The 16,705-nt window shown below is 43.4% G+C and overlaps 1 protein-coding gene across 1 annotated transcript in view; it reads right to left on the bottom strand.

Moving 5' to 3' along the window:
* The window catches only part of CCDC38 (coiled-coil domain containing 38), a gene marked incomplete at its 5' end in the record, with an annotated part of 42,469 nt that extends 25,794 nt beyond the window's left edge, over nucleotides 1–16,675 (bottom strand). Inside the window, 5 exons of the mRNA XM_080660256.1 lie at nucleotides 32–195; nucleotides 2,471–2,535; nucleotides 5,859–6,021; nucleotides 7,755–7,855; nucleotides 16,669–16,675. Coding sequence (XP_080516382.1) covers nucleotides 32–195; nucleotides 2,471–2,535; nucleotides 5,859–6,021; nucleotides 7,755–7,855; nucleotides 16,669–16,675 — 500 coding nt within the window. The remainder of the gene's footprint in view (nucleotides 1–31; nucleotides 196–2,470; nucleotides 2,536–5,858; nucleotides 6,022–7,754; nucleotides 7,856–16,668) is intronic.
* Nucleotides 16,676–16,705: the final 30 nt, after the last annotated feature.

Below are 16,705 nucleotides of genomic sequence, written 5' to 3' on the forward strand. Positions count from 1 at the left end.
AAAGCGATGGGGCTAGAGTGAAAACACGAACATTTTAAGGGCGTCTACGGATCTCTGGTCATTTTCTCGAAGGAACTCTTCAAAGGCAATTGCGTCTTCTTGGAGCTTTGTTTCTGCTCTGTGGATTTGCCGTTCCTTCGTCAGTATGTGCTTATCATACCTGGTGATTGTATTCTTTTTGGTTGACACAGCATACTGGGAATATTGGAAACAGAAGCGCATCGGGAACAGTATTCATATTTCTGGCACACGTCAACAGTCTCTTAATAAAGGGGGAAATAACTTGCAGTCTAAGTGGGCATTTGCGTTAGAAAGAATGGGATGCCCACATGGTGGGGCGATGGCCTTTATTTGGGAGATCACAGAAGGGAGACTAATTCCTCTCTTTCACTTTTATGAAGAGGCTCAATATTGCTCCAAAATGGCTGGTCCCCACAAATCAAAAATAGCTACATATTGCCCCAAAGAGCAGGCCCACCTGGTGTTACCCACAGTGTCCCTCCTATTCTCTCTGAGCATTGGAAACCGGGCTGTCTGCAGCCTCAAAGGCTCCTCCCACAGGCAGTACCAAGGGAGAATCAGGTTCCTCCAAGCAAGAGGGGCGGTGCTCAACCTCAAAGAGCCCCGTTCAGATCCCGGGATCTAACTTTGACATCACGCTCCTATATTTTTAAGTACAGAATAGAAGGATCCAGTTGGTCTTTTAATGCCATGCATGGAAAATAAACTATAAATAAACAAAGCCACATACATTATAATATAAATTAACTAAAACCATATAAATAAAATCATTTTAAAGTAACACAACCAATAATTAGATACTACATGTTTATAAAAAAAAACTTATTTCATTTATTACTTTATTCACCAAGTATTGAGTGACTACTGTGTGCCAGGACTTTTTTTCAGTGGTGTTAATAGAGCAATGAACAAAATGGACAAAACTGCTTTTGCAGGGTGTACATTGCAGTAGATGGGGGGAGTCTATTAAAGGGGAAAAGGAGTCCAGTGGGTAAGGGCAGGGGTTGCCATTATGTGTAGCTCGGGAAAGCCTCCCGGATCTGGTGAAAATTAAACCGACACTGGAAGGAAGGAGGAGCAAATCACGCGGACATCGGAGGAAGGAATGTTCTCCCAGAAGGAAAGCCTCTGTGCTAAGGCTCTGAGGCCACAGCATGGTTGATGTGTCCCAGGAACAGCAGGGAGGCCTGTGTGTCTGGAGCAGAGGGAGCAAAAGAGAGATGAGAAATGAGATCAGAGAGAGAGAGAGAGAGAGAGAGAGAGAGAGAGAGAGAGAGAGAGAGAGCTGACAGCAGATAAGTCATTCATGGTCTTCAGCAGAGAGGGGCGTGGGTGAGAATAGACTTCTAATGCTGTGTGGAGAACAGACTGACCATAGAGTGGGAAACGTGGAAGCAGGAGACCAGTGTTTTGAAGTTATAAGAATTCATGCAAGAGATATTGGTGATATGGACGACAGTGGCAGCATTGGTGTGTGATCATGGATATATTCAGAAGCAAATATTTAAAAGTATATTTGGGTATGGGCTGTAAGGAGGTGGAGTTGAGGATAATGCCACTATATTGGGCCTAAGCAGCTGCGGCGGTGGAATTGCTGTTTACCAAGACAGGGAGCATCACATGAGATGCAGATTTTCAAGGAAAGCGAAGGGTATAGCAGGGGCCACATTTTAGAAACAAAGTCTGAGCTGCCTGGCAAGCATCTAAGTGGAGACATTAAGAACTACAGTTAGGCCAAAACCGGTTTGGCTCAGTGGATAGAGCATCAGCCTGCGGACTGAAAGGTCCCAGGTTCGATTCCGGTCAAGGGCATGTAACTTGGTTGCGGGCACATCCCCAGTGGGAGGTGTGCAGGAGGCAGCTGATCTATGTTTCTCTCTCATCGATGTTTCTGACTATCTATCCCTCTCCCTTCCTCTCTGTAAAAAATCAATAAAATATATTTAAAAAAAAAATAGAACTACAGTTGCATTTGTGAGTCTGAAATTCAGGGAAGAGGGTCAGGCTGGAGAAATACATTGGAAGTTGCTAACATGGAAGTGGAATTTAAACTTGGGCCTGGAGGAGGGTAGATGGAGCTTAGGGTGAGAAGTGAGCCCTGGACCATCTCAACATTTGGAGATCAAGACGGAGAAGAACAAGGAAAGAATACTGTGAAGGAGTGAGCAGCCAGTGACCTGGAAGAACCAAGAGACAGTGGGTCCTGGAAACCAGCTGAAGAAAGTGTTTCAAGAAAGAGGAAGTGATCCAATGGGCCACAATTCAAATGTGGCAGTAGGTTTTGGTGGAATGATGATGGCAAAGCCTGATTGAAGTGGGCTTAGGAGGGGAGAGGAAGGGCAATAGATCTGGGCATGTGATGGAAAAATAAAAGGGCGAGGTGAAAATTTGACAATGTTATGCAAGAAGTCTTCTATTTGACTATGGTGAGAAAAATCACTTGTACTACCTGGAGCAGAAACCTGCCTCTCTGGTCATCAATAAATTCATGGAGAGACCTTTTTGCATCTGCACCTTTAAAGAAAATTGAAATTGACTTAGGTTTAGTTCATTATCCCTCAAAGATGTATCAAACAAAAACTATGTAATTAAATTATTGCATACATTATGTACTGTATCTGGACTTAAAAACTAATTTAATAAGAGTAACTACCATTTATTTTGGGTCCATATTATTCCAGGAATTTTCTTAGACACTTTAAGTCATTGTTTTATTTAATCCTAATAATAACCCCAGTAAGGTCATATCTGCATCCTGAATGGGAGGTCCTGAAGCTCAGAGATGTAAAGATGCTTGTCCAAGAATACACAGGTGAGGAGGACTATATTTTAAATGAAAATGCCCAAGTACCTTATCTGTAAAATCAGCAGAAACTGACAACCTGATTTCCATTGCCGACAGAGCCCAGATTGCCTTGGATAACACCAAACAATTTTACTATTGCCTTTCTAAGAGCCTACCCTACCTCATTTACCCTTAAGTGACCAGTCGCTCCGTGAGTCATCTGCAACGTCACACCTCCCAGCTGCTATCTCAGAGCTGTGAGAATGGCGGGGATTTTTTAAGGGAGCCATTTTGTGCAGAACTCTTTCTAAAACATGTCATGTGTCATTTAAAATGTTCTTGATGACTTAGGGTTCACCATGCGACAAGAGGGGACCTGAAGACATGAGACACAGACTGAACCTAGACCTGCGCCATCAGCGGTGCAGTCACTGACCTCACCCTGTCACCTATCGTTAGCTGCTATTTCACACAATAGTGCAGAACTGCACCTCCGAGAGCCTCTAAATAAGTTAACATACTTCCTTTCCTACACTAATTATTGAACCCGACGTTCCTTCCTAAATGATCTTCTAGTTCTCTGAAAAAAAATTTTTTTCACAATTTGAGAAAGTGCCTGGACTTTGTGAGCTAGAGAAATGTTTAAGTTATTAGAGCAAATCCTGAATACTGATCTCTCCTTCCACTCTCTCTAAAAACCAATGGAAAATATATCCTCGGGTGAGGATTAAAAAAAAAAATGTAAAAAGAAACAGCTTTCTTTCAACTTAACAATCCTAGTCAATAAAAATAACTCTAACTCTATATTGGTGGTTCTCAAGTGAGCCCTTCACCCCCAGCTCCCCATCCCCACCAATGGCATCAATATCAACCTGGCAACTTGTTAGAAATGCAGATTCTTGGGCCCTATAGCAAGCTGACTGAAGCAGAGACTCTGGAAGTAGGGCCCAGCAACCTGTGTTTTCCACAAGCCTTCCTGGTGATTCTGACGCCCAATAAAGTTTGAGAAACACTGCTACATTATTTAAAAACCTGGTTAGAATTCCACTGTGTGGCTATGACATAATTTATTTAGCCAGGCTGCTGTGTTAGGCATCTAGGCTGTTTCCAACTTCTCAGTATAACCAATGACAATCTTGGGGCTAAAAAGTGGAAGCTTTTATCTTGAAGATACATTTCCAAACGTGAAATCAATGGTTAAAGGAAATGGGTAATTTTAAAACATCTGAGCTTCTGAAGGAATCATGGGTCCTTTCCTAACTAATCTGTGCAATCTTCACATTTCTCTGGAATTGCCTCAGTGCTCTAAACCTTGACTTCCTTCAAACTTTGCCTAAAGATTTAGATTCTTGGCTTATCTGCCATTTCTTATGCCCTAGTATAACAAAGAGATCCTTAAAAAGTTCTGAGCATATTGGAATCACTTGTATGTTAATGGGTCCTTTCTAGTACACCTACAAAAACTCTCAATAATACTGAAAATTAGTAAAAACAGCATTCTATATGTCTTGTTTATACTATGAGATGAAAATTTCAACAGAGTATTAATAGTGTGAACAGATTTAAGTAGAGTAAATATTAGCTACATAATAGTCAAGGAATTCGTTTAGTATCAAACTCATACCTTACATATTATTCCAGACCTGAAATTTTATTGCCTATGTTGAATCATAATAATTCAAAAAACTTATCACATTTTTAGAAACGTCTCTTTAGATGCTAACTTGAGGACTATTTCAGGTCCAAGTTGATTATCCATCCTGTGGACTCCCATGGCACCTGTTCTTTCCATGATGGTACTTTTACAAGAGCACGTTGTTATGGCCTATGTTCTACTCACATTAGACTCTGCTCAGTAGGCAGGGATCTGGTTTGCCTGGTTAACAGCTGTGTCCCCCAGCATGTCCCACAATTTGTGGCATATTGTAGCATTGCATAATTACATTGAATGAATAAATGAATGAACTATCTCTCTAAATAGCATTTTAAAAAAGGAGAAGCCAAATATGGAATAGGGTTTAGAAAAATAAAGAGAGCAAGATGTTTTACCATACTCTTGATGAGAAGCATGTGAACACGTACACATATGTATAAATACCTATGTAAAAGATATAATTTCAAATGGCTTTATGGATTCTTTTTCTTTGGTAGCACACAAGATTTTTCATATTCTTAAGAAAACAGGTCAGGCAGGGAAGAGCAAGCACCCAAACACATATAAATATTAGATCTTTTCTATGGTTTCTGGTCTAGTTTTTTTAATATACCAAAAATGGAAGCTTCAGGATCATAAGTGCAATTGTTCTTTAGTGGTTTTTGAAATCCTAGACATCTTCATGTTCTCAAAAAAAACAAACAAAAAAACAACACACAGAAACAAACAAAATCAGCTTTTGATTTCAATGGCTTTCTTGTTTTTCTATTTCATTTTTGCTTTTATTTTTATTAGTTACTTTCTTCTGTTTACTTTGGGTTTAATTTTCTTTTACTAGTTTCTTAAGATGGAACCATAGATGATTGAGTTTTTTTTCTTCTCTGTGCTTATTTAGTTGCCTACCATAAATTTTGATGTTGTCTCAGATTGGAGAGGGTGCAAACTGGGCTGAGGGACACCCCCCCACCCCGTGCACGAATTTCGTGCACCAGGCCTCTAGTTTAATTCTATTAACTTACTGATTCGGGATATGTGAGTGGTATGGCCCAGACCATCAAAACTTCTCTTTAGAAAGACTTCTCCTAAATTCGGTTCTAGATGTAGATGTAGACCTGAATTTAAATAGCCAGAGCCATTACCTTTAATACTATGTGATTTTGGCAGTGACTTCCTTCCTTAGAGCCATGAAAATGAGTAACAGTCTATGTCTTGGGAAAGTATGTTTTCTTATTTAAAATAGATTTTTTTTCTCCGGATTCAACCCTCATGTACAACCCCCACCACCGTATTAGGAGACAGCACCCTTTGTGTTTCTCACCTCCAGAAAAGCCACCAAGTCTGATATGAGTGGGAAATATTCAGAACAATGTTTTTAAACCAACAATCATTTAGACTTACCTTCTGTTATTCTGAGAACAAGAGTGGGATCCAGCCCAAACTTTTCAAACGAGGAAGCAGCTGCATCAGCGAATTCTATTTCGCTCAGGTGTGAACGACTCTTCATTCGAGATGAAAACGTCGACTTTTGGTGCAATTTCCTGCCACGGTTCAGGGCTTTTTCCTGCCCAAGTGGGAAAATTTAAAAAGGTTTCTAACATATGAAAATAACATTGTCTTAAAATAGTGATCATATATAAAAATATCATTTGCAACAAGTCCCTTTCTCACTACTCGTACATTGAACAAGCCATCTCAAGTTCTTACCTCTGAAAAACTGTGTTTAGTTTTCAGTTCCTTCTCGCATGAAGCGGAGCACAAATGTAAAAACATTCAACCTTTACTATAATATAAACATTAAAAAAAATAGCCTCCTGATTTCTTGAATCTTTTTTATTTTAATTTTGGATACTTTCAATCAAACTATAGGACACATGCACAAAACCATCATCCTACAGATGATCGATTATTGAGTATTCCTGGGTATTTTTCTCACCCTTTATTTCTAAGAATAAGCAAAGCAAACCTTGTGAAATCTGGACCATGCGATGTAAGTAGTGATAGTAACTGCAAGGCACACGGCAAAGTGAGCCTCATCGCTGATGTAGCTGCATACCACGTAATTCCAAAGTGACACCCTCTTCTCCACTCTTATTTCGTCTTTCTTCCCTGCTCCCCAGTTCACACATATACAGGCTCTTATATGTATCCGCCTGGCAGATTTTGACTTATTCTTAACAATGCTGCTTCTGTTTATCTCCTCAGTGGAGTCTTTGCACGCGCACACACACACACACCACCACCACACACCACCATCACCACCTCTCCCTCTTCTCTTCAACAACCATTTTCTTTAGATTTCCTTTGTATGCCTCTATTACTGTATTTCATCAACTCTAAGATGCCACTTATGGTAAGATGCACTATTCTTTTAGGCACTGCCAATCATGCATGACATCCCATCTATGTAAGCTGGAGCCCAGTTTCAGGAATGAGAAAATGTGAAAAAATGTGGCCATTACAATCAAGGATGTGCCCCAGCCGGGTTGGCTCAGGGAATAGAGCATTCGCCTACAGGCCCAAGGGTCCTGAGTTTGATTCTGATCAAGGGCACAGAACTCCGTTGCAGGCTCCTCCCTGGCCCGGGGCCTGGTCAGGCCATGTGCAAGAGGCAACCAACTGATGTCTTTCTCTCACATCGATAGTTCTGTCTGTCTTTCCCTCTCTCTTCCACTCTCTCTAAAAATACCCTCGGTGAAGATTTAAAAAATAAAAAAGTAAAAAAACATGCTTAATTGTGGGCTATGCCTTTGGCGTAAATCTGATGTTCAGACCATTACTACAGTGAAAACACGTAGCATCACCTGGTGGCAATTAATCAGTGTGTTTCTCTCACATCAATATTTCTCTCTGTCTTTCTCTCTCTCTTTCACTCTCTCTAAAAAATCAATAAAAAAGTATCCTCAGGTGAGGATTAAGAAAAAAAAAAAAAAAAAAAAAGGAAAAGGATTGCACCAAACTGTTATTATTGGCAGATCAATGATTTTCTATAAAAAATAAAAATAAATTTAAAAAATCAAGGAAGTAAGGGTATACCCATACCTGTCATAGTGGGTTGTAGTGGTGTGGTATGTCTGTCTTCCACCATAGGGGGTGATCATTAGGTCCCCACCATGGGCTGGATGCTGTTCTGTCGTGTATGTGTGTACACACACCAACCCCCAGCACTGTGTGGCCCATGCGTCAACATCTGACACAGTGCCTTCCCCCAGCAAAGTTCATAAAAGGGATGGATAAGAGGATATGTTTCTAACATTACCTTTTTAAATCCCAGTTGGGATTTTAATGAAACCTTACCTTCCTCCTTGCCTCGATTTCATTTTCTTTGTAAAGAAAGAGATCTCTGAAAAAGATCTTATATGGCCTTCCCTTTTTGACTGCCTCATTGTTTATTTTATCTATTAAGAAAAAAAGAAGGAAAAATTTCTGTCACCTCTGCTCTGCTAACCATCTGGCTCCCACCAACCAGGGATGGAAAGTGGGATCCATGGGAGGAGGGTCCAATCAGCCAGTCGCCTCTCAGCTGGATGTGGGGCCTGGGTGTGGGGAGCAGGAGCCATAGCCCATCTGTCTGTTTTCCAGGGCAGTGAGCACAGTGCTTAGAGATTCACGGGGCATGAGACTATATCTGTTGTGTAAGTAGACAAGGGGGCCTATTACAGGATAGTGGGATCATATTTTGAGATATTATCATGTTGATTCTTCCCATCCCTACAAATACACCCACCATTACCCTTACACCACTATTTCCACCACAACAGACACATCCAATACCCTTAGGGAGATCCTCAGGCTAGACCAGAGTCTGAAAAAGAGTCAGAGATAACGAGTGCTGGCGAGGATGTGGAGGACTTGGGCCCTCGTACACTCTTGGTGGGAGTGCAAAATCGTGCAGCCACTTTGGAAAACAGTCTGGCAGTTCCCCAAAAAGTTGAACACAGAGCTGCCATATGCTCTAACCATTCCCCTCCTAGCTATAGACCCAAGAGAAGTGAAAACATTTGTCTACCCAAAAATGTGTACATGAAGGTTTATAACAGTTAACTTTGCTAAATCCTTCACAGTTCTTGGCAAAGAAATATAAATTCTTTAGTAAGACAGAGATTGTTCAATACATGCTATTCTACTGTTCTGAATCTTGTGTTTGTTTTAGTTAGTGATATGTTTAGGAGTTCTTCTTACATCAGCATTTATATATTTTTCTCATTAAAAAGGAGTAGTGCCCTGGTCGGTTTGGCTCACTGGATAGAGCATTGGCCTGCAGACTGAATGGTCCCAGGTTCAATTCCTGTCAAGGACACACGTCCGGGTTGCGGGCTTGGTCCTCAGTGTGGGGTTTGCAGGAGGCAGCTGATCAATAATTCTCTCTCATCATTGATGTTTCTATCTCTCTCTCCCTTGATGTTTCTATCTCTCTCTCCCTCTCTCTTTCTTTCTGAAATCAATAAAAATATATATATATTTTAAAAAGAATAGCTATCTAGTACCCCACTTCTTGGATGTATCATACTTTATATAACCAATCCCATACCAATATGGTTGATCCTGGCCTTTTGCTATTATAAACAACTAGAGGCCCGGTGCACGAAACTCATGCACGGGGGTGTGTGTCCCTCAGCCCAGCCTGCACCCTCTCCAATCTGGGACTCCTCAAGGGATGTCCGACTGCCCGTTTAGGCCCGATCCCAGATACCAGGGCCTCTGCTTGGGTCACCAGGGGGCGTGGCCGGCCTGCAAACCACCACAGGCCCCTCGCCCAGGCCGCCCCACGCCCCAAGGGAACCCCCACCCTGATCCGGGACACCCTTCAGAGCAAACCAGCTGGCCCCCACCCATGCACCAGGCCTCTATCCTATCTAATAAAAGAGTAATATGCAGATTGACCATCACTCTAACACACAAGATGGCTGCCCCCATGTGGTCAAAGATCCTGCCCCCATGTGGACACAAGATGGCCACCACAGATGGCCAGCAAGGGAGGGCAGTTGGGAGGGACCAGGCTTGCAAGGGAGGGCAGTTGGGGGCGATCAAGCCTGCAGAGGAGCGAAGTTGGGGGCAACCAGGCCTGCAGGGAAAGGCAGTTGGAAGGGACCCAGGCCTGCAGGGGAGAGCATTTGGGGGGACCAGGGCAGTCGGACATCCCTCTCACAATCCAGGACTGCTGGCTCCCAACTGCTCACCTGCCTGCCTTCCTGATTGCCCCTTACCGCTTCTGCCTGCCAGCCTGATCACCCCCTAACCACTCCCCTGCCAGCCTGATTGATGCCTAACTGCTCCCCTGCCAGCCTGTTTTCCCCTAACTACCCTCCCCTGCAGGCCTGGTCACCCAACTGCCCTCCCCTGCAGGCCTTGTCCCCCGCAACTGCTCTCCCCTGCAGGCCTGGGTCCCCCCCAACTGCCCTCCGCTGCAGGCCTGGTCACCCCTAACTGCCCTGCCCTGCAGGCCTGGTCCCCCCAACTGCTCTCCCCTGCAGGCCTGGGTCCCTTCCAACTGCCTTTCCCTGCAGGCCTGGTTGCCCCCAACTTCGCTCCTCTGCAGGCTTGATCGCCCCCAACTGCCCTCCCTTGCAAGCCTGGTCCCTCCCAACTGCCCTCTCCTGCTGGCCATCTGTGGTGGCCATCTTGTGTCCACATGGGGGCAGGATCTTTGACCACATGGGGGCAGCCATCTTGTGTGTTAGAGTGATGGTCAATCTGCATATTACTCTTTTATTAGATAGGATAGAGGCCTGGTGCATGGGTGGGGGCCAGCTGGTTTGCTCTGAAGGGTGTCCCGGATCAGGGTGGGGGTTCCCTTGGGGCGTGGGGCGGCCTGGGCGAGGGGCCTGTGGTGGTTTGCAGGCCGGCCATGCCCCCTGGCGACCCAAGCAGAGGCCCTGGTATCTGGGGTTTATTTATCTTCTACAATTGAAACTTTGTAGCCTGGAGCAGAGCCAAGCCTCCTGCTTGCTCCATGGCGGCAGCCATTTTTTGGGGGATTTATGTATCTTCTGTAATTGAAACTTTGTAGCCTTAAGCGAGGCCTGGGCCGCCAGGGTGTGCAGAAAGCTTGGCTTCCTCCATCGCCGCAGGCAACCCTAGCCTCCTGCTCTTTCCAGCTCCGTGGCTGCCCCCATTTCTGTTTGGGTTTATGTATCTCCTATCATTGAAACTTTGTAGCCTTGAGTGGAGGCCTAGGCCGGCAAGGGCAGGCGGAAAGCTTGGCTTCCTCTATTGCCGGGGAAACCCAAGCCTCCCTCCTGCTCTCTGTGGCCGTAGCCATCTTGGTTGGGTTTATTTGAATATTTGCTCCTGATTGGCTGGTGGGCTTGGCTTGTGGGCGTGGCTTGTGGGTGTAGCAGAGTGATGGTTAATTTGCATATTACTCTTTTATTAGATAGGATGCTGTGATGACTATTCTTGTACACACCTTTAAGTATTTATGCAAACATATCTGCAGACTAAATTGCTGACAGGGCCCTATGTTAGGCAAAGTGGTTTCTGGTGCTTGCCATGACCAAGGCCATAGTAAGAAGCAAGTTGCTCTCAGAAACCCCTGGAAGGGGTTCGCCCACATCATCTGGAAGATCCACTAAGTAGGTCCATTAAGTTGTTTAATGCTTTGGAAAATACACCTTGTAACAAGCACAAGTCACTTAGCTACAAACCACCTGTGTTCCTGGAGGCTGCATTCATCAAGCCCCCATCCCCTTCTTGGTGCAGAGATCCATCTTTTTGCTGATGCCCAAGACTCTTTTCTATCCATAAGTTCCCTTAATAAACTGTTTAATTCTGGAGTTGTCAGCCTCTTTTCTTAATCTCAGCCTATCCTCCTTGGGAGATCGATACCAATATACCTCAGGAAATTTTCCAACACTCCATTGAAATTCTTTTCAAATAATTTGGTGGGCCTGACCAGCGGGGCTCAGTGGTTGAGTGTTGACCTATGAACCAGAAGGTCACGGTTCAATTCCCAGTCAGGGCACATGCCCAGGTTGTGGGCTCCTTTTCCTATAGGGGGCATGCAGATTCTCTCTCATCGTTAATGTTTCTATCTCTCTCTTCCTCTCCCTTCTTCTCTGAAATCAATAAAAATATATTTAAAAAATAATAATAATTTGGTGGTCTATTCTATAGGAATAGAACCCATAATTCTAACTTGGCACATGGTCCCCCAGGCTAGAGACTATATTTTTCAATCTCCCTTGGGGCTGGATATAGCCATATCAGACCAAGTTCTGGGCAAGGGGATGCCAGGAGAAGTGGTGAGTGCAACCTCTAGGAAGTGTCCTAAAAGGGAGGGACATGCTCCTCCCCGCCCCTTTTCTCCTCCTGGCTGGCAGGAATATGGGTGGGTGTGATCACTGGCACAGAAGCAGCCACCCAGGACCAAGGATATAGGCCAGTGACAGCTTGAAGATGCCAGGCCCTGATGCGAGCTTCCATATGGACCCTGGGATGCTTAGGTACAGACTTTGCTACCTAAGAGAGAAATAAACTTCCATCATGTTTAAACTCTGTTGTTTTTCATATTTTCTGCATTTGCAGCCAAATCTTTGCATTCTAAATACAGATCAGGCCAAATTTCCTTCAAAGAGAATTTCTATAGAGGGCCCATTACCCGTAACAAACTTGGTGTTCCCCAATTTTTAAATCTTTGACAAATTTGTAAGTGAAAAAAAGTTATTATTATATACTGATAAATACTAATTCCTTGAATACTTGTAAAGAAGTGGAAGAGTAAGAAGGGAAAGGTTGGGGAAGGAGAGAAGAGGACAGATTTTCATAAAGCGTAGTTATGCGTTTCATTTATGATCCTATATAATAAAAGCCTAATATGCAAATTGTCTCCTCAGGTGGTGTTCAACCGCTCGCTATGACATGCGCTGACCACCAGGGGGTGGTGCAGAACATGGGCAGCATTGGTGACATGGCGCTGGCAGCTAGCAGCAGTGGAGGCACTGCCAGCCCCAATGGGCCCCAACAAGAATGGGCCACAGTGGGATGGTGGAGCAGGTGAGCGGGCAGCGCCAGGCCAAGGCGGGGTGCCAGGGGTCTAGGGGGCTGTGGGGCTGCGAGGCTGGGGGCTCGAGCTGGGGCCCAATCCCCATAGGCCACCCCGAATTCATGCACCGGGCCTCTAGTAACAAATAATTGAATTAATGGTTTTATGTCATGAAAGACTGGCGATCTTGCTAACTGCAACAGTTTAATGCCCCTTGGATTTAAAGAGTTTTCTTTTGAGAATTGAGAAGTAGAAGAGAACTTTCTTAGCAGGTAGTTTATAAGTTATTTGCGTAGAGACCATGTCTGATGATTACTGGGTAGCATGCTCCTTTTCTTACTCTCCCAGCCCGCTATGGAGACTAACCATGCTAGGCACAAAGCAAGAACTCATGGACTGATTTCTTCCTCACCTTCAGAAGTCAGTGATATCGGCCAAAAGTATGATGACATTTTGTCTCCTGGCTCTGTCCAAGAAAAGAAAATGCGTTTTAAAAATTCTATAAACTTTGCATAAAGTCTCTAAATTCAGCTGCCAGTAACTCCCAAATAGGCTTTATCACTTTCATTTTATTTATTTATTTATTTATTTATTTATTTATTTATTTATTTATTTATTTTCTGCTTAATCCTCCCCTGAGGATATTTTTTCCCATTGATTTTCAGAGAGTGGAAGAGAGGGCAGGGGAGAGGAAGAGAAACATCATTGTGAGAGAGACACATGGATTGGTTGCCTCCCGCACACACACTGAACCTACAACCCAGGAATGTGCCCTTGACCAGGAATCAAACTTGAGACGCTTCAGTGTGTGGGCCAATGCTCTACCCATTGAGCAACATTGGCCAAGGCATAGGCTTTATGGCTTTTAAAAGTAGTGCATTGACCCAGCAGTTCTACTTCTAGGAACTTACCGCAAGAAAATAATCAGATCACTGGGCAAAAAAGTATGTACAATAATGTTTGTTGCAATGTTATTTATTTATTCTTTTTAACCCTCACCCAAGGATATTTTTTCATTGATTTTTAGAGAGAGTGGAAGAGAGAGGGAAATATCGATGTGAGAAAAAAGAGTTGGTGAAAAATTGATTGATTATCTGTTGGGTTGAGTCTTGTAGGAGATTTTCTTAAATTTCCACTTTGCACTTAGATTCTGCTCCCCTCTTTCTTGTCCTACTTCTGCTCCTTCAATCCTTCCATCCATCTGAATTCACTCTCCTCCCCATCCCCACTTCCGTTCCATTTATTCATTAAGTCTATAAACACCTTATCATGGGTTCTGACAATTTTTCACTCATAGAAAAAGTGGACATTCCCGTTTCTCTTCGCCAACTGTTAATAGCAGGTATCTGTTCTAATTCCACCTCTCCAGTAATTCATAGAACATGTAAATAGGATGAATAGTCTCTAAAAGTTGTTATATTTCTGTACTTCTATATGTGTTAACACCCCTACTGATTAATGAACTGATTGGTGAAGAATATATGAGAGAAGAAGAGAATCAGCTATTCCTAGGAAGGGATTATAAAGTGCTCTGAACTAAACCAATATGATGCACCAACCAGGAAAAAAAAAGTCCAAGCTGGTGAATGTCTTTATTGTGCAAAATAAAAATAGCATGGTGACTACACAATGGCTCAGTACTGAAAGAGAGGGAAAATGTTGAACTCCACAGCACATGACTGAAAATTCACATCTAAAATACATATTCAAGCCCACCTTCCGTCAGCTGAAGAAGGTAAAGCGCTTAGATAGAACAATCAGGGATTTAAAGTGCTGCTGTGTGGTTGCAAACCATCACTTTTAGACATGGCATAGGCTCGTGGATAAGAGCATGGACGCTCATTCTGCTCCTTCATTCTCACACTTCAGTTCCCCATCTTTCAAAAGGGAGGGTACCAATAGCACCGACCTGCTGGGACTGTTAGGTGAGTTAACATATGTCCCGCCCCGCAGACAGCATCAGGTGCCATGTCAGTGTAGCCCAAGGAGAAAGCATGCTAAGGAGGGGAGTACCTGGTGTGTCTGAGAAATAGCAAGGACACTAGTGTCATGTAAGCACAGTGAATGAAGGGGAGTGACAGATGAGGTGGAGAGATAACAAGGGCCCTGAGGATCATTTACTCAGGGAAATGAGAATCGTAAAATGAACCACTCTGACTGCTGAGCTGAGAAAAGACTATATAGAAGGAGATGGGAGTCCAGTAGGGAAGGCAAGAGATAATGGGGTCTCAGGATAGTAGTGGAAGTGGTGAGAGGTGGTCAGATTCTAGGTAAATTTGGAAATTAGACCTACAGAATTGGCTGAGACAGAGAAGGCTGTGGGGAAAGGAACAGTTGGCACAATCAAAGCTTCAGTTTGGAACTTGCTAAATCTGAGATGTTTATTAGACATCTAAGGGACCTAAATGTAAAATACACTGTTCTTTCGTGCTGGTTGATTTTTTAAAACTTTTGTATTCCTCTAACATTATGCAATTATATGTGGTCACTGAGTCAGGTCCTTTGATAGGTATCCTAACAGGAGCAGCATGAAGGCACTGTGGAAGACCCTGACCTTTGGGGTCAGCGTTGAATCCTGCCTTTGATTCTTATCAGGGCTTTGTTTTTTCAGGCCTGTCCAGTGAACTCAGCGCACCTGAGGTTCTTCTGTCAAGTATGGATTCTACCACCTTTCCTACAGGCTTGTTGCAATTTTCAAACACAGATAATGTATGCAAAGTGCTTAGTCACAGCAGGCTGATAGGGAAATAATTGCTCATACTGTCTTCAAGGTAGGTATCTGGGTGTGTCCTCTTTCTTGTCTTGTGAATAACTGACAGCATTTGAAAAGAATAGGAGGGATAACTGACAACTAGCTTTTGTGAGAAACCCTGCATTAAAGTTCTTGAAACCAGAGTCATTGCAATGTCGATGCCAATTTGGGGAATCTGACACAACTTAGTGCAGATCTTTATCATTTCAAGCGTCTGGGGAGTAAAGAAAGAGGAGTGGGGTTTTATAATGCCTGAACCCAAGTCCTAGACCAACGCTACATAAATTGAACAATATCTACCAGATATTATTCGACCAAGTTTGAATTTCTCAACAATTCTACAAACTCAAAAAAAAAAAAAAAGATTTTCAGATCCCCTCAATATGAGCTAAAGCATTTTATCTCCCAGATGCAAATAAAGATTTAGACAGATTCTGTCAGACCTTTCCATTTTATTCCACCTGCTTCCCACCCACTTGGACAAATACTAGGAGAAAGAGCTGTGAACTGTGTCCTCTCTCTAGACCAGACCTAGCACTTATTTGTTTACCCGAGAGCCAGGAGCCACAGGTCCTTGGCCTGCCCGATGGCCGTCCTTTGTGATTAGGTCAGAAGCTGGACACAGTGATGAGGCAATTACCTTCAGCTTGACCTTGAAGGGCCCGCTGACGTCAAGCTAGCTATTTAGTGTGGACTTTTTCTATTGACATTTCTGACTGCCCCTTTTGCAAACTGAAAAAAAATAACTGGAGGTCAAGTGGAAGGAAGATTGGGGAAAAGAAATCAGCCCATGTGAGTAGATGATGTGAAAAGTACTCTGGCCGAAACCGGTTTGGCTCAGTGGATAGAGCGTCGGCCTGCGGACTGGAGGGTCCCGGGTTCGATTCTGGTCAAGGGCATGTACCTTGGTTGCGGGCACATCCCCAGTGGGAGGTGTGCAGGAGGCAGCTGATCGATGTTTCTCTCTCATCGATGTTTCTAGCTCTCTATCCCTCTCCCTTCCTCTCTGTAAAATATCAATAAAATATATTTTTTTAAAAAAAGTACTCTGTAAACTAAGAGGTGCTATAGGGATATTGATTATTACTAAGGAGGGCCCTTATCCCTACCTCTATAATTACTTAACGGCGACCAGGGAGAACGACAGTGCACTCTCTTCCTTTTTGCTTCTGCAAACCTCTTATTTGCAAGGTCTTTTCAGGCCATACTGTTTATCTTGATTGTAATCGGGTGCCCACAGTTCACCCACAGATATAAATCCCCTTAAAAAAAAAAAAGTTCTTAGACTTGCCAAGAACTTGTAAGCTTTAAGTACCCGGTGCATTCTGTGAAGTCAGGAGAGGTCCTAGTACTATTGAAATCTAATCTTTAACTTAATTAGCCAGAAGACAAAGGGCAGGATTAAAATAAACTAATAGTAATAATAATAATAGCTATGACTTATTTAGAGATAGGCACTGGGCTAAGTGACTTACATTCCATCGTATTTAAAGCTCAGACAAGTCCATAAAG

This window comes from Plecotus auritus (genome assembly GCF_963455305.1).
Source record: "Plecotus auritus genome assembly, chromosome: 3".
NCBI classification, from domain to species: domain Eukaryota; kingdom Metazoa; phylum Chordata; class Mammalia; order Chiroptera; family Vespertilionidae; genus Plecotus; species Plecotus auritus.